This window comes from Bombina bombina, chromosome 4 (genome assembly GCF_027579735.1).
Source record: "Bombina bombina isolate aBomBom1 chromosome 4, aBomBom1.pri, whole genome shotgun sequence".
NCBI classification, from domain to species: Eukaryota; Metazoa; Chordata; class Amphibia; order Anura; family Bombinatoridae; genus Bombina; species Bombina bombina.
This window is the reverse complement of record NC_069502.1, coordinates 601,025,306-601,044,520: the sequence shown is the minus strand read 5'-3', so window position 1 is coordinate 601,044,520 and position 19,215 is coordinate 601,025,306. Positions and strand designations below refer to the sequence as shown.

General features: G+C 38.7%; 1 protein-coding gene across 2 annotated transcripts in view; it reads left to right on the top strand.

The window, feature by feature from the left end:
* HACE1 (HECT domain and ankyrin repeat containing E3 ubiquitin protein ligase 1) overlaps positions 1-19,215 on the top strand; it is a 338,264-nt gene that overhangs the window by 219,256 nt on the left and 99,793 nt on the right. For both annotated transcript variants that reach the window (XM_053710580.1, XM_053710579.1), the window contains exons 18-19: positions 7,552-7,701; positions 9,557-9,753. In XM_053710580.1, the coding sequence (XP_053566555.1) occupies positions 7,552-7,701; positions 9,557-9,753 (347 nt within the window). The remainder of the gene's footprint in view (positions 1-7,551; positions 7,702-9,556; positions 9,754-19,215) is intronic.

Below are 19,215 nucleotides of genomic sequence, written 5' to 3'. Positions count from 1 at the left end.
TTGTCTTGTTTCGGTCGAATGACTGGATATGACATGTGAGGGGAGGAGCTATATAGCAGCTCTGCTTGGGTGATCCTCTTGCAACTTCCCGTTGGGAAGGGAATATATCCCATAAGTAATGGATGACCTGTGGACTGAATACACTACAAGAGAAATAAATTTATCAGGTAAGCATAAATTATGTTTTTTAAACAATAACATTTTTGGTGTTTACTATTCCTTTAATTCAGCCTCCATGGTTTCCAAGAAATGTGGGAAATATAGCATCATTTGATGATTATTATCTAAATGTCAGTCATTTTTATGTGCATATTGGCTTGTTTACATTTTCAGTACTATCCACATTTGTTTTTTTAGGAATCGGTGAATAAACAATTTGTCAAGTTTTTAGAATTCCCCACATGCTTATGGACTTCATTCTGATCTTTTAGAATTTCCATTCAAACTCATTGTATGCAAGCTAATGTGATTTTTTTTTTCTTTCTTTTTTTTTTACTCCTATTATCAATTGTTTTTCGTTCTCTTGCTATCTCTATTTAAAAAGCAGGAATGTAAAGTTTAGGAGCCGGCCCATTTTTCGTTCAGAACCTGGGTTACGCTTGCTTATTGGTTGGCTGAATGTAGCCAACAATCAGCAAACGCTATCCAGAGTTCTGAACCTAAAATGGTAAAAAATGCTTTACATTCCTGCTTTTAAAAAAAAGATAGCAAGAGAACGAAGAAAATTTTATAATAGGAATAAATTAAAAAGTTGCTTAAAATTGCATGCTCTATCTAAATTATGAAAGAAAACATTTGGTTTTAGTTACCTTTTTAATGTATTTCAGAGTTTCAAATACTTTTTATGTATAAATAATTAATCTTGGAAACAACTGTGCTTTATTGACTTGTGAACTGGGAATCAAAACTTTGAGTCATGCAAATAGCCAAGAACTGCTTCTCAGAATAAGTTAAGTTAAAAATGTATGCAATAAACTGCTGGAAAGGTGTTTTTTGATTGGTTTACAGTGTTAAAATACCTATAGAATGTGTTAATGCACCACAAGTGTATTTGAAAGCTTCCTACAAAAGGCTTTATGTGGGGATTTCAAATGAATGGAATGTCTTTAAATTTAAACACCCACTGAAAACCCATTTATTTCTAATGCACAGAAATACAGAAGCATTGGAATGGGAATTTATGTTTTCATTTTTTAGTATGTAACAAAACCAAGTAAAAGAGAGATTGTACTACAAAATGATCCCCCTTTTAATACCCAGGTATGTTTAGACATAGATAGTATTAGCAGGTCTGCATTTGTATGCTTATGTCCTTGAGAACAACTGGTTTTGTGCAAAACCAGCTATTTCAAATATAAAAATAAACATGAATGGGCAATTTATCATACATTTAATACTCTAAAGTAGGTATAACAAATTATTAGGTAAACACATTTTAAATTGCAGTGTCCCTTTGGATAGAAAAGAGTTAAAGGGACATAGTATATCATTAGAGCATTTATTAAACAAAGTTCTTTTTTTTACTATGTTTTTAACCACTGTTAAGCTTAATACATAGTTTTCTTTCTGTACTACTCCAGATGAGGATACAGCTGCTAAGCTAATCAGTAGTACACATACACAGGTATGATCCAGTCACTTGCTATACCTTCATCTGAAGCAGAATTGGAGTGCACCTTTGGCTTCTTGTTTAATCCTTGTGATGGAGTTGAACACCCAGTAACAGAAGGCAATCTGTCTAAAAAAACATGCTGTACTCTAGGAAGCCTGCAACTTGATCACCAACCTCAAATTAGTTATAATATAAATAGATATAAAGGGAACGAGGAAGTTTTAAAGTTCTATCATGTGAAACACTGGATATTTTTTATGTGAAAAATAAAGTCTTTTAGATGACAGTTCATTGAACCTCCAACAGCAATTAAGAGTTCCCGACTTCTTTCCTGGTCATAAAAACTTAAAGGGACATGAAACTCAAATATTTTCTTTCACAATTCAGATAAAGCATGTTATTTTAAACAACTTTCCAATTTACTTCTATTATAAAATTTGTTTAATTCTCTTTTGTTTTAAAGCATACCTAGATAGGCTTAGGAGCTGCTGATTGGTGGATGTATATATATATACCTTATGTTATTGGCTCACCTATGTGCATTGCTGTTCAACAAAGGATACCAAGAGAATAAAGCAAATTAGATAATAGCAGTAAATTGTGCAATTATTTAAAATCTTATTCTCTATCTGAAACAGGAAATATTTTTTTAGGGTTTCATGCCCTGTTAAATGTTTTCACTAGTACATTAGTATTTATAGTAAACATACAAGTTTCATGGAATACTGAATACTCTCTATTTCTTTCCAATTACTAGTGGGATATTCAACTCCTGGCCAGCAGGAGGAGGCAAACAGCACCCCAACAGAGCTGTTAAGTGTCACTTCCCTTACCCATAATCCCCAGTCATTCTTTGTCTCTATCATTGGCATGACCTGCGAAGATGTGTCTGAAGATATTTAATCCTTTAATGGGTACTTTTCCCTGCAAGCAAGGATTGGGGTAGAGCTGTGTCCATGTCAATCTCTCAATCTCTTTAGTAAGAGTAATGGTGGCTTTTAGCAGTTAGAAGGTGGCAAAGTGGTCTTTGCTTTAATTCTAACACCATTGCTACCCGTTTATAGAAAACCAGGGTTGGTTACTCTGTTTTTTTATTTTTCTACATGTCCCTGGCAGAGAGTGGAGTATCTGTCACACCTAAGAAGCTGTTCCTGCCCTGCAGCTGGATCCACATGTAAGTGCTTTTGCCTTCTAGGTACTGAAGGACAGCACTTTAGAAGTTAATGCCTCAGGTGGATTACATTTTGGGACATAATTTATCCCTTTATTCAGTGATTTTATCTGGGCAGCATTGCAGGCCCATTTTTGTATATTGTATTTATTTAAATGACATAAGGGGTTAATGATTTTACCCTTTAATTGAGGATTCGTGAGACTGGCTAATGGGTTAATGAGGGGTGTTATACATTTTATTATTCTTTTATCAAGCATCAAGGGACATAGTTAAACTTTATTTGGTCCCTTATTTTGTTTAACGGATCGCTTCAGAAACGTATGCTTTTATTACTAGTGGCACAGTTTCTTTTTATCTGGTCCGATCACATGACTCTCCGCTCTTCCGTCTTTTACAGTCATCTTGAAGAGCAGAGCTTTGTTCACCTTTCAGCTTAAATAGTGGTTGGCATTTTGACGATCAGATCGTCTGTGGGGAAGGAAAGGATTCTTCTCATTACTAAAGAATATTTTTTTCATTACTAGTGGCTCCTCCTGGTCCCGGTGTGGTAAGACTCGTCAGTCAGAATGAGGTTATAGAGGTTTTTTTCTGAATAGCCTAATACATTTTTTGTTAAGTAAAGACTTCTGTAAAAACTTAGTATATCGTACTGGGGGACGGGAGGTGGAATAAATTAATTGTAGTGGGAATTAATTCTGTTGTTATGGACACAGAACAAGATTTACCTGTTACTTTTGAAAAATGTTTACTTTGCTTGGAGGCTCAGATTGTTCCTCCTGTGCAATTTTGTTAATTATTATCTAAAACACTAAGGTCTAGAGATAAATTTAACCCTTTTGAGCAATATGTCTCTCAGGATAATGTTGTTCATGACATGCCTCATCTTTCTCCTCAAACATCCCAAGCCTTAGCTGTTTCACATGCAGTGCCCTACGCTTCCTCTCAGCATCCTCCTGGGGGTGTTTATTTACCAGGGGATTTTGCCACGCAGATAACTTCTATGGTTTCTGCAGCATTATCAGCCTTTCCCGTTTCTGGTAAGAGGAAGAGGAAATCTAAAAATATTTCTCTCAGTAAGGGTTCTGACTCCGCTAAGACTGCCTTAGTCAGTCTCTCTGTTATCTGATGATGGTGATACCTCAGTGGCTTCTGAGGGCGAGATCTCAGACTCTGACTCTATAGTGGAAAAATCTCCAGATTCAGAGAAGGTTAATTTTAGATTTAAACTAGAACACCTCCGGGTTACTTTTGAAGGAAGTCCTTGCTACTTTGGACGATTCCAACTCCTATGTCGCTGAGTTCCCTTAAAAGTCTAGTAAACTAAACAGAGTGTATGATGTTCCTTCATCTGTGGAAATTTTTTTTTTCAGACCATTTGTCTGAAATTATTGCTCAGGGATTCCTTTTTCCCCGTTCCCTGTTTTTAAAAAGATGTTTCCTGTTGCAGACTCTATATGTGACTCGTGGCGTACAGTGCCCAAGGTAGAGGGAGCTATCTCTACCCTAGCCAAGAGAACTAAATTTTGGATAGTTGTTCTTTCAAGGTTCCCATGGATAAGAAGCTGGAGGCTTACTTAAGGAAGATGTACATACATCAGGGACTACAGTGGCAACCAGTTGCAAGTATTGCTACGGTTGCAGAAGCAGCATCTTATTGGTGCGATGCCTTGTCTGACCTTATTTCAGAAGAGACCACTATAGAGGAGATCCAGGATAGGATAAAGGCAATTAAGTTAGCTAATACTTTTATCTGTGATGCCAACATGCAAGGGGTTAGACTGGGAGCTAAGATTTCTAGCCTTGCAGTTCTAACTCGCTTAGCTCTATGGTTAGTATCTTGGTCTGCGGATGTATTATCCAAATCCAAACTTCTGTCTTTACCTTTTAAAGGCAAGACTTTATTTGGTCCTGGTCTGGCTGAGATCATTTCCGAAATTCTCATTGGAAAGGGATCTTTCCTACCTCAGGACAAGAAGAAAAGACCTAATTCTAATTTTTGTTCCTTTCGTAACTTCAAGGGACAAAAGTTTTCCTCTTCCGAGCCGGAGCAACCCAGGACCTCCTTGGAGGTCTAGTCAGCCATGGAATAAGTGGAAACAAGTCAAGAAGTCTTCAGCTGATTCTAAATTAGCATGAAGGGGCCACCCCCGGTCCATTTCCGGATCAAGTGGGAGGCAGGCTTTCCTTTTTTCGTCAGGCTTTCCTTTTTTCGTCAGGCTTTCCTTTTTTCGTCAGGCTTGTATTCACGATATCCCAGATCCTTGGGCAGTGGAGATAATATCTCAAGAATACAGAATAGGATTCAAGTCTTGCCCCCCCCCCCCCCCGGGGCAGATTTATCCTGTCAAGGTTATCTGCAAACCAGATAAAGAGAGAGGCCTTCTTAAACTGTGTAAATAACCTATCTTCCCTGGGAGTGATTGTTCCAGTTCCCGTAGAGGAACAGGGTCAAGGATTTTATTCAAATCTCTTTGTGGTTCCTAAAAAGGAGGGAACTTTCCGTTCCATCCTGTACCTAATGTGTCTCAACAAATTCCTCAAGGTTCCGTACTTCAAAATGGAAACTATTGGTTCCATTATTCCCTTGGTCCAAGAGGGTCAGTTCATGACAACCATAGATCTGAAGAACGCGTATCTTCATGTTCCCATTTACAGGGAACATCACCAGTTTCTGAGGTTTGCATTTCTGGACAAGCATTTCCAGTTTGTTGCCCTTCCTTTTGGCCTTGGTACAGCTCCTTGAATCTTTACAAAGTTTCTAGGGGCTTTTTTGGCGGTGGTCAGATCTCAGGGAATAGCGGTGGCGCCTTACCTGGATGACATCTTGGTTCAAGTGTCATCTTTTCAGCTAGCAATATCTCATTCAGAGATGCTGTTGTCTATTCTATGTTCCCACGGGTGGAAAGTGAATCTGGAAAAGAGTTCCCTAGTTCCAGATACCAGAGTGGGTTTCTTGGGAAACACTTAAACTAGTAAAAGCACTGAACGAAATTCGTATCAAACCACCCCTAAACAACACAGTTTCCACTATGCTGTGTAGCTGCAAGTGTATAAAAAGTATTTAGGAGGGCGCTAAACAAAGCCTAAGATACCTAGAATTGTAACAGAATATCCAGAAGACTACAATATTTATAATACAAAAACAATTTATTGCGTTATTATAAAGTTTATATGCATTGGTACAATTCAATAATGATTCTAAAAATGTGTTTCTTGGGAACAATTATAGATTCTCTATCCATGAAAATTTTTCTGCCAGATGTCAGGAAATCAAAAGTTCTTGCTTCTTGCCAGTCTCTTCCGTCTTCTATCCATTCATCAGTGGCTCAATGCATGAAGGTGATTGGTCTGATGGTTTCTTCCATGGACATCATTCCATTTGCTCGGTTCCATCTGAGACCTCTACAGCTATGCATGCTCAGTCAATGGAACGGAGACCACTCAGATCTCTCACAGATTTCTGCACTGTCCATTCTTTTGCACAGACATCTGGCAGATCTGCCAGATGTTCAATCTTTTGTTCATGCCCTGGTCAAAATCAGGCCTGTGTTTAAACCTGTTGCTCCTCCTTGGGGCCCTAATCTTGTTCTTAAAGTTTTGCAACAGGCTCCGTTTGAGTCGATGCATTCTTCTGATATTAAATTGTTTCTGAGCTTTCGGCTCTTCAGCGCGATTCCCCTTACCTTATTTTTCATGTGGATAAGGCAGTTCTTCGTACTAAACTGGGATTTCTTCCTAAAGTAGTTTCGGATCGCAATATTAATCAGGAAATTGTTGTTCCTTCTTTTTGTCCCAATCCTTCCCAGAAGAAACGTCTTTTGCATAACCTGGATTTTGTGTGTGCTCTAAAATTTTACCTGCAAGCTACTAAAGATTTTTGGCAATCTTCTGCCCTGTTCATTGTTTTCTCTGGTAAGCATAAGGGTCAGATGGCCACTTCTACTACTCTTTCTCTCTGGTTGAGAAGTGTTATCCAGTTAGCTTATGAGACAGCTGGACAGCAGCCTCCTGAGAAAATTACGGCTCATTCCACTAGGGCTGTCTATTCTTCCTGGGCTTTCAAAAATGAAGCATCTGTTGAGCAAATTTGCAAAGTGGCCACTTGTTCCTCTTTGCATACCTTTTCCAAATTCTACAAATTTGATACGTTTGCCTTGGCTGATGCTTCCTATGGGAGAAAAGTTCAAGTGATGGTGCCTTCTGTTTAGGTCCGCCTGTCTTGTTCTCCTTCCCTTTCATTCTGTGTCCTCTAGCTTGGGTCTTGTTTCCCACTAGTAAATGGAATGAAATCGTGGACTCTCCATGCCATAGGAAATTAAACAAAATTTATGCTTACCTGATAAATTTCTTTCCGGGCATGGAGAGTCCACGACCCACCCTTATTTAAATTAAAGACGGCAGTTTTTTTTGTAGAAACCTCAGGCACCTCTATACACTTGTGTTATCTTCTTTTTCCATTTCCCTTCGGTCGAATGACTGGGGTTATGGATAAGGGAAGTGACACTTAACAGCTGTGATGTGGTGCTCTTTGCCTCCTCCTGCTCGCCAGGAGTTGAATATCCCACTAGTAATTGGAATGAAATTGAGGACTCTCCATGCCCATAAATAAATAGATTTATCAGGTAAGCATAAATTTCGTTTTTTAAGTTTACACATCTTGCTTAGTTAAAGGTGCGTGCGTTCATGCGTGTAGTGTACAGGGGGATTGGTTATAGTTCGATGTAGGTTTCTCATAATTAAATTACCTTTTTTCCCCATTTTATAGGTACAACTTTTCAGCCGAACAGCAACTCATCAGTTAATCCAGACCATTTGAACTACTTCAGATTTGCAGGACAAATCTTGGGTTTAGCTCTCTACCATCGACAACTCGTTAATATTTATTTTACAAGGTCCTTTTACAAGCACATCCTCGGTATGATTATTTTTATCAGTATAACTATCACAGTGACAGCCCAGAAACATAAGCTCTGTGTTTTATTGTTATTCCTGAGTCTGATTCACCAAACAGACGTAATCTGCAGATCGTATTTCTAGTCAGATTATCACTTCATGCTAACTTATTAGGTGAGATTTATTCATTAAGAGGGAACATTTTTCTCAGCTTGATAAGCACTTCCATCATTGAATAAAAAGCTATGTTTCATCTTCAGTTTATTCTAACAGATAATGTTACCGCTTATCTACGACAAGATGTGTGTAATTTACCTGAATGTTTTTGTATTGAAGGATATTATTTGCATTAAAACAAAAGCAATTTCTGTGAAATATTAGTATGGAAGCTTTGTAAACCCAGAAACACGCGTTGCAGCGCATTACAACTGTATATCTAGGAAGGATCCATCCATCTTTAAACTGATGCTTAATATAAAAACATTATATAGACTCTTAAAGGGACAGTCAAAACAAAACTTTCATGATTCAGATAGAGCATTCCGTTTTCTTCTGTTGCTTTTGTTCGCTTGGTGTCCTATGTGGAAAAGCATACCCAGGTAGGCTCTTAAGCAGCAATACACTCCTGTGAGATAGCTGCTGATTGGTGGCTGCACATATATGCCTCTTGTTATTGGCTAACCCAATTTGTTCAGCTACCTCCCAGTAGTAAATTACTGCCCCTTCAACAAAGGATAATAGTAGTAAACATTGTTTAACATTGTATGATCTATGTCACTGGTTTTCAAACCTGTCCTCAGACCTCCCCAACAGGCCAGGTTTTCAGGATTACCTTGGATGAGAGCAGGTAAAATAACCAGGTTTACTAATCAGCAGATTATCTCACCTGTGCTCTAGATCAAATATCCTCAAAATGTGGCCGGATAGGGAGGCCCAAGGACTGGTTTGAAAGCCAGTGCTCTATGTGAATCATGAAAGAAAAAAAATTGTTTAATCTCCCTTTAAAGGGACATAAATGTTAATGTACAGCCCTAGTATATTAACTTGCAGCAGCTACGGTTAAGAGGTGTTGGGAAAAATAATTGCTTTTGTTTTATTTTCAGGGCAGAAACTTTCTGCATGTGCTCACGCTGGGTGCAGGTCAGAGTTTAATCACAGCTGATTGGTTGGTATGCTCCTTGCACTTAGCATAGATTGTGTCTACCAATCAGTGCACGAGTAAACCCTTAGATCAGCACCATGCTCGTGCATGTGGTAATCTAGGTGCATATGTGTCTATCATCTATCGATGCCTCCTGCTCATACTATGAGTGCTGCTGGTGTGTTTTGCAGGACAGTAGTTAGAGCTGGAGCAGGAAATAAATACTAACAGTTAGCCTAGCAGTTATACAGAAGCCTTTTGCAGAAACAAGTACATTGCAAAATGCATCTAACAAGTATTCTACAATTCAAAATCCAAAGAAATACAGCATTTCTGCTGTTGTAAAATAATATGGAGCATGTTGTTCCTGCAACCATTTAATGTTAACTGATGTTCCTGTACTGAAAACCAAGCAACGTGTGGTGTGTGTCACTGTCTACCCATGAACACCCTGCTCTGTATAAGCAGAATTCATTTTCTAGACTATGTAAGTTAAATCAGAATTTATAAATGTATATGATCAGGTCCCCTTTCCCAGAACTCGTTCACACATCCCTACAATAAGCAATATTAAGGTTGTCATTTGTACCTGGAACCTTTTTGTTAACATTTCTTTAGCTGCCTTGAATTCTTCCAGTTCGGCAGTAGAGGGCAGTCTTTTACAAGAAGTAATCAAATGTGAAAAATGTTCACAAAGTAATCTCTAAGCAAACATTTACTTGCTTTAATTTTGCAGGTATCCCAGTAAATTATCAAGATGTGGCTTCCATTGACCCAGAGTATGCAAAGAACTTGCAGTGGATTTTAGATAATGATATTAGTGACCTGGGACTAGAACTTACTTTCTCTGTTGAAACAGACGTATTTGGAGCGATGGAGGAAGTTCCCTTAAAGCCTGGTGGAGCAAGCATCCTTGTTACACAAGACAACAAGGTGAGAGATGAGATTTGTGTCACCAGAACGACCCAGTCTTCCTTAGGATATTAGGCAAAATGAATGTACTGGTATATGTTATCCGTTTAAGAATTATAACATTTATACTCCATCTATTTATCAGCAAGGCTAAACTGTTCCCTTGTAAAACCCTGACATCTAGGCAATTGTACAGCATATGTCTGCTCTCCTTAAAGGGACATTATACACTAGATTTTTCTTTGCATAAATGTTTTGTAGATAATTTATAGATATATAGCCCATCTGGGAGTGTTTTTATAACAGTGTATAGTTTTGCTGATTTTTTATAACATTGTGCTGATTTTTAGACCCCTAACCAAGCCCCACAGTGACAGATGTATACATGGGTTTACAGACTCCTGCTTGCTCTTGTTTATGTTATCTGTCTTTTTTATGCGGGGGAGGGGGAGTGTCTGCTGTTTTTGTTTTTCCAGCCCCTTTCACTGGGTGTCCAAGCCAAACCTCAGCAACAGTGCTAAACTGGGAGTTTCTAAGTAAGTTTTTAAAAGGTTTTATACTGGATTTTTATATCAGTATCTGTGTATATTCTTCTTTATAGTAGTGTCTATTACATGCAGTTATATGAAAATTGGTGTATACTGTACCTTTAAGCCTTATTTGCTGATTTCTTAAATGCTTGGAATAAATTAGACTAACAAAAGAACACACCCTAAACAGTATATTAATAAAACCCATGGTGATTTGTAATTAGAGCTTTTATTGCTTTACTGTGGAAGTTGTTATTCTTAGAAGAGCAATTAGTGTTATTATAATTGTTACACTAATTTATATATGGTTTGAGCTGTTCCTTATGACATTATATAATTGCTTTATAATTGACACACTCTTTTCTCCCATATTATTGTGATAAGAATCTTGTAACTCACGTGTATATAGACTACTAGGTAGAAGTATTGTAGTCCTCCTTCCCTTCCTCTTACCATTTACTGTGAGCTTTAGTTCTGTTTTCACCTATTTGGGGTATGGCAGCATGAGCCCTCCAGAGCTTTTATTTTTTTGCACTGATAATCTTGTGCACTGTAACTTCCTGCTGGCCACGTGCTGACGTATGCTTTGTTTGCCTGAGGCCAGCTGGGCATCAGTATAAAGACAAAGCAAAACATAAGCGTATCCCTGTCAGCAGGTAACCAAGTCTCTGCAGCAGTAGGAAATTATACAGAGACTGATCACAATGTTTTTTTATTCATCAGTATAATTGGTTTGTGACTGTGCAAATAACAAGGTCTCCTCATTCAAAGATTTATAGTGACCTTTTAAAGGGACAGTCCACTTGATTATTTTTATTGGATAACCAACCTTGCTATATTATTATACTTTTATAAACTCTGTCTGTTTCTAAGCCCCTGCCGGCCGCCTCTTATTTCAGTGCTTTTTATTAGCTTTTTAAATCTTGCAAGACAGTGCTAGTTCATGTGTGCCAGGGAGATAACATTGTGCTTGTTCCCATGACAATGATAATGGTTATGCAAGAACCAGCACTGATTGGCTAAAATTTCAATAAAGTAAAAAGCACTGAGATAAGGGGCAGTCTGCAGGGGCTTAGATACAGGTAATCATTGAGGTAAAAACCGTATTAATATAGTTGGGATTAGGTAATAAAGAGATTATCTTTTTAAACAATACCAATTTTCAAGTAGACTGTCCCTATAAGGTTAAGGATATAGCTAAGGTGTTGCTGTTCTAGCAATATTTTCCTATTTGGAGTTTCTGTTCTCTTATATGCCCTGAAGGTTATTCAGTGGTCTAGTCCTGCTCAATATACATCCTTGCCACGGCTTTAGTTGTTTTTATATTGTTTAGCTGTTAGGGTTTTTAGCTTCCCTGTTTCTCTATTTGTATCCTAGTTTGTGCATTCATCAACATATTATTTCTGTACATTTTTTTTTATGAAGTGCTGTTCTTTTTTTTCTTTTTTTTTTTTTTTATACAAAAGGACAGTAATCGAAAAAGAAACAATTACCTTGTAAAATACTAAATAGAATAAAATAAACCATTATTCATGAGATATTGAAAACTGACCTATTCCAACCTAAGTCTGGATTATAATTGTCCTCTTAACATCTTGTCCTTTATTTCACATTCTATAAAATATTACTCTCCAATTTGACATGAAGATAACATGAAATCTTAAAGGTTAATTGGGAAAATGTTACTAACAAAATAATAAATAATGAGCACTAAATATTGCTAAAATATTTGGTAAATTAACAAATGTATATGTTGTTACAGATGTGTAAACAAAGTGACTTGTTGTTGAAGAAAGTCTGTCAAATTGTCGGCCTAGTGAAGGCAAAAAACATGTTGCAGTACAAGATTGACGAAATTGTAGGTGTATCATGTAGTTTTGTAAAGAATTTTAATAAAAATTATTAATTGTGGGGATGGTTTCCAAACAGGGTTTCTGTTTAACAGGTCCTCTTGAGCTAATCGTGGCTGAACAGTTCTTTCAGATACCTTTATGCCTGCTCCCTGAATGTGTTTAGTCAAGACTCTGACAGGCAGTTTCCCATTTTGAGTGCAGATATCTTGAATAACTTCTGTCAGTTCTTGGTGTAGTAACACAATGTCTACCCCAAGCGCCCTTCCATTTTGGTTTCAAATCATCCGCACAATTGTTCTTAATATTCTTTACAGAACTACGTGATACACATACAATTTCAGCAATCTTGTACTGCAACATGTTTTTGCCTTTAACAGGCCAACAATTTAACCGACTTTCTTTAATGACAAGTCACTTTTTGTTTAACGATCTGTAAAAACATATACATTTAATTTACCAAATATTTTAGTAATATTACCTCAAATTAAAAGTAAATATCTATTGCAGGTGTTGCTAAAATAACATGGAATAAGAAATGGTTATAAAACTAAAAAAAAATCAATCAACACTATTAAGAATAAATGTGAAATTAATATCAAAATAACTATTTCTGACCGTCTAATAATTTGACATGGCTCTATAGAAACAGGCAAACTTAGAAGTTGTAACTATATTAAAGGGACATAATACTCATATGCTAAATCACTTGAAACTGATGCAGTATAACTGTAAAAAGCTGACAAGAAAATATCACCTGAGCATCTCTATGTAAAAAAGGAAGATATTTTACCTCACAATCTCCTCAGCTCAGCAGAGTAAGTTCTGTGTAAAAAGTTATACTCAGCTGTTCCCAGCTGCAGGTAAAAAAAAAAAAAATGAAGAAATGAACAGCAGCCAATCAGCATCAGCAGTGCTGAGGACATGAACTCTTACTGTGATCTCATGAGATTTGACTTAACTCTCATGAGATTTCATAGTAAGCTTCCTTTACCTGATTGGTGAAATAATATGAGAGTGCACGATGCTAGTCCCTTCAGATGTCCCAGGACAAACACACTAAAATGCTGCTTAGAAATCCTTTACAATGGGAGGTGGCTACTGAGAAACTTTTGAGGTAAAATATCTTTCTTTTTTACATAGAGATGTTCAGGAGATATTTTCTAGTCAGCTTTTTACAGCTATGCTGCATCACTTTCAAGTGTTTAAACATTTGGGTATTATGGCCCTTTAATTTAACAATGTTGGTTATGGAAAGCTGGAGAATAGGTAGTAATGTTATCTATCTTTTAAAACAATACAAAATCAAGTAGACCATCCCTTTAAATAATGATTCCATTGTTTTTGTCAAGTCAGCACAATGACCATTCTAGTCATTTTATATTTACAAGACTCAACGTGTTACTATAGTTTGATAGTCATACCTGTAACACACATTTTATTCCAGTAAGTATAGCTATGCTATTTAATATCTACTGTTTATTTTCATTTATTACGGATACAATTAAAATATGCCAAAAATAATTTGTGCCATTGTATTTTGTAACCTTGCATTCATGACTTCTCTAATTTAGTCTAGGATTTTATGGAGTTTTGTGGATATGCAAAGCAATTGTTGGAGTAATATACAATCTATAACATATAGCAGTTGATCACCCCCTCCTCCTACAGACCCTTAGCTCTTTTGGCCTCTGTGACCGCTCTTTCTTGGATTCACTCTTATCTTTCTCACAGGTCTTTTACCTTGTCATTTGCTAGTGACTCCTTTCCAATGCCTCTGTCTGTTGGAATACCTCAAGGATCTGTTCTGGGTCATCTACTCTTCTCCATTCATACTTATTCACTGGGTAAACTTATCAACAGTTATGACTTCAAATATCACCTCTATGCTGATGACACCCAGATCTACCTCTCCAACCCCACTCTCTCTCCCTCTGTCTTTTCTCATGTCAGCGACTGCTGATCTGGTATTTCTTCCTGGATGGCCTCTCACCACCTAAAGATTAACATGTCCAAGACTGAGGTCCTTCTAATCCCCCCCTCAAGCTCTACACCGACTTCTGACTTTTCTATCATCGGTGGCGGCATCACCATCTCCCCATCACCCCAAGTCCGCTGCCTCAGAGTTAGACTTGACTCAAATCTATCCTTCGTCCCCCACATCCAATCACTTTCTTCATCCTGCCCTTACACATAGGCTTTTCTCAATGTGTAGGGCTAGTATATTCCGATTGTGAGGACACTAATAAGTCATATTGTGTGATCTGCCTAAGCACTCAAGGGGCTAAGTGGAAAATATACCTGGGTTCACAGAACTTGCTGGTTTCAGGTTCTTTTCATAGGGCTAAACATGATTACACATAAGATGTACTCTTTCAAATCTTCCTGGTGTAGGTAGAAACAGAGAAAAATAATCTTTGAGTAACTACCGTATGGCGTGTAACACCTAAAAGAAGACATTGATAATGGCCTGACGTGTATGAGCGTACATTCCTCATGTGGCTTTAAGCATTTATAATAAATATTAAGTTTTCACTGCAGTTGTGCTGCATTTTGGAGTAAAATTGTATCTACAGTTAAGCTTATGTGTGAATGTCTGTTGGACAATAGAAATGATATTAGATGTACTATGTGTTTTTATTTATGAAGTTGGACACAGTGGTTTGCAAATCATTACTGCAATTAGTGCCATTGAGACATCGGCCCCTTCCTCGTTTTGCACTTAAAGGGCCATAATACCCAAATGTTTAAACACTTGAAAGTGATGCAGCATAGCTGTAAAAAGCTGACTAGAAAATATCACCTGAACATCTCTATGTAAAAAAGAAAGATATTTTACCTCAAAAATTCCTCAGTAGCCACATCCCATTGCAAAGGACTTCTAAGCAGCAAATCAGTATGTCTGTCCCGGGACAGCGGAAGGAGCGAGCTTATGTGCACACTCATCTTATTTCCCTATTCAATGTAAGGAAGTCTCATGAGAGTTAAGTCAAATCTCATGAGATCACAGTAAAATAGTTCATGACCTCAGCACTGCTAATGCTGATTGGCTGCTGTTCATTTCTTCATTTTTATTTTTTTTTAACCTGCAGCTGGGTAGCAGCTGAGTATAACTTTTTACACAGAACTTACTCTGCTTAGCTGAGGAAGTTGTGAGGTAAAATATCTTCTATTTTCTTCTGTTATGTGTGATCAGTCCACGGGTCATCATTACTTCTGGGATATAACTCCTCCCCAACAGGAAATGCAAGAGGATTCACCCAGCAGAGCTGCATATAGCTCCTCCCCTCTACGTCAGTCCCAGTCATTCTCTTGCACCCAACGACTAGATAGGATGTGTGAGAGGACTATGGTGATTATACTTAGTTTTTATGACTTCAATCAAAAGTTTGTTATTTTACAATAGCACCGGAGCGTGTTATTACTTCTCTGGCAGAGTTTGAGGAAGAATCTGCCAGAGTTTTTTACTATGATTTTAACCGGAGTAGTTAAGATCATATTGCTGTTCTCGGCCATCTGAGGGAGGTAAAGGCTTCAGATCAGGGGACAGCGGGCAGATGAATCTGCATTGAGGTATGTAGCAGTTTTTATTTTCTGAATGGAATTGATGAGAAAATCCTGCCATACCGTTAAAATGACATGTATGTATACACTTCAGTATTCTGGGGATGGTATTTCACCGGAACTACTCTGCTAAAGGTCACTAATACTTTTAATAACTATTTATCATGTTAAACGTTTTTGCTGGAATGTAGAATCGTTTACATTGCTGAGGTACTGTGTGAATAGATATTTGGGCATTATTTTCCACTTGGCAGTTTTTTGCTTGTAATTGTGACAGTTTCGTTTCTCTTCACTGCTGTGTGGGAGAGGGAGGGGCCGTTTTTGGCGCTCTTTACTACGCATCAAAAAATTCCAGTCAGTCACTTTTATTTTTCCTGCATGATCCGGTTCATCTCTGACAGATCTCAGGGGTCTTCAAACTTCTTTGAAGGGAGGTAACTTCTCTCAGCAGAGCTGTGAGAATTCTTATAGTGACTGTGCATAAAAACGTTGCTTTGTACTTTTTATGTCAAATTTAATTATTGTTATTTTACTAATGGGAACAAACCTTTGCTAAGAGTTGTGTTGTTTTAAAGTTTGATGCTATAACTGTTTTTCAGTTCATTATTTCAACTGTTATTTAATCGTTTAGTACCTCTTTGAGGCACAGTATTTTTTTGCTAAAAAAGATTATAACCAAGTTGTAAGTTTTTTGCTAGTGTGTTAAACATGTCTGACTCAGAGGAAGATATCTGTGTCATTTGTTCCAATGCCAAGGTGGAGCCCAATAGAAATTTATGTACTAACTGTATTGATGCTACTTTAAATAAAAGTCAATCTGTACAATGTGAACAAATTTCACCAAACAGCGAGGGGAGAGTTATGCCGACTAACTCGCCTCACGCGGCAGTACCTGCATCTCCCGCCCGGGAGGTGCGTGATATTATGGCGCCTAGTACATCTGGGCGGCCATTACAGATAACATTACAAGATATGGCTACTGTTATGACTGAAGTTTTGTCTAAATTACCAGAACTAAGAGGCAAGCGTGATCACTCTGGGGTGAGAACAGAGTGCGCTGACAATGCTAGGGCCATGTCTGATACTGCGTCACAGCTCGCGGAGCATGAGGACGGAGAGCTTCATTCTGTGGGTGACGGTTCTGATCCAAACAAATTGGACTCAGATATTTCAAATTTTAAATTTAAATTGGAGAACCTCCGTGTATTACTAGGGGAGGTCTTAGCAGCTCTTAACGATTGTAACACCGTTGCAATACCAGAGAAACTGTGTAGGTTGGATAAATACTTTGCGGTACCGGCGAGTACTGACGTTTTTCCTATACCTAAGAGACTAACTGAAATTGTTACTAAGGAGTGGGATAGACCCGGTGTGCCGTTCTCACCCCCTCCAATATTTAGAAAGATGTTTCCAATAGACGCCACCACACGGGACTTATGGCAAACGGTCCCTAAGGTGGAGGGAGCAGTTTCTACTTTAGCTAAGCGTACCACTATCCCGGTGGAGGATAGCTGTGCTTTTTCAGATCCAATGGATAAAAAGTTAGAGGGTTACCTTAAGAAAATGTTTGTTCAACAAGGTTTTATATTACAACCCCTTGCATGTATCGCGCCGATTACGGCTGCGGCAGCATTTTGGATTGAGTCGCTGGAAGAGAACCTTAGTTCATCTACGCTAGACGACATTACGGACAGGCTTAGAGTCCTTAAACTAGCTAATTCTTTCATTTCGGAGGCCGTAGTACATTTAACTAAACTCACGGCTAAGAACTCAGGATTCGCCATACAGGCACGTAGGGCGCTGTGGCTAAAATCCTGGTCAGCTGATGTGACTTCTAAGTCCAAATTACTTAATATACCTTTCAAGGGGCAGTCTTTATTTGGGCCCGGTTTGAAAGAAATTATCGCTGACATTACAGGTGGTAAGGGCCACGCCCTACCTCAAGACAAAGCCAAAGCTAAGGCTAGACAGTCTAATTTTCGTCCCTTTCGGAATTTCAAAACAGGAGCAGCATCAACCTCCACTGCACCAAAACAGGAAGGAGCTGTTGCTCGTTACAGGCAAGGCTGGAAGCCTAACCAGTCCTGGAACAAGAGCAAGCAGGCCAGGAAACCTGCTGCTGCCCCAAAGACAGCATGAACCGAGAGCCCCCGATCCGGGACCGGATCTAGTGGGGGGCAGACTCTCTCTCTTTGCCCAGGCCTGGGCAAGAGATGTTCAGGATCCCTGGGCTCTAGAGATCATATCTCAGGGATACCTTCTAGACTTCAAATTATCTCCCCCAAGAGGGAGATTTCATCTCTCAAGGTTGTCAACAAACCAGATAAAGAAAGAAGCGTTTCTACGCTGCGTACAAGATCTGTTATTAATGGGAGTGATCCATCCGGTTCCACGGTCGGAACAAGGACAAGGGTTCTACTCAAACCTGTTTGTGGTTCCCAAAAAAGAGGGAACTTTCAGGCCAATCTTAGATTTAAAGATTCTAAACAAATTCCTAAGAGTTCCATCGTTCAAAATGGAAACTATTCGGACAATCTTACCCATGATCCAAGAGGGTCAGTACATGACCACAGTGGATTTAAAGGATGCTTACCTTCACATACCGATCCACAAAGATCATCACCGGTACCTAAGGTTTGCCTTCTTAGACAGGCACTACCAGTTTGTAGCTCTTCCATTCGGACTGGCTACGGCTCCAAGAATCTTCACAAAGGTTCTGGGTGCCCTTCTAGCGGTACTAAGACCGCGAGGGATTTCGGTAGCTCCGTACCTAGACGACATTCTAATACAAGCTTCAAGCTTTCAAGCTGCCAAGTCTCATACAGAGTTAGTTCTGGCATTTCTAAGGTCGCATGGATGGAAGGTGAACGAAAAGAAGAGTTCTCTTTTTCCTCTCACAAGAGTTCCATTCTTGGGGACTCTGATAGATTCTGTAGAAATGAAGATTTACCTGACAGAAGACAGGTTAACAAAGCTTCAAAATGCATGCCGCGTCCTTCATTCCATTCAACACCCGTCAGTAGCTCAATGCATGGAGGTGATCGGCTTAATGGTAGCGGCAATGGACATAGTACCTTTTGCACGTCTACACCTCAGACCGCTGCAATTATGCATGCTAAGTCAGTGGAATGGGGATTACTCAGATTTGTCCCCTACTCTGAATCTGAATCAAGAGACCAGAAATTCTCTTCTATGGTGGCTTCATCGGCCACACCTGTCCAGGGGGATGCCATTCAGCAGGCCAGACTGGACAATTGTAACAACAGACGCCAGCCTACTAGGTTGGGGCGCTGTCTGGAATTCTCTGAAGGCTCAGGGACTATGGAATCAGGAGGAGAGTCTCCTTCCAATAAACATTCTGGAATTGAGAGCAGTTCTCAATGCCCTTCTGGCTTGGCCCCAGTTAACAACTCGGGGGTTCATCAGGTTTCAGTCGGACAACATCACGACTGTAGCTTACATCAACCATCAGGGAGGGACAAGAAGCTCCCTAGCAATGATGGAAGTATCAAAGATAATTCGCTGGGCAGAGTCTCACT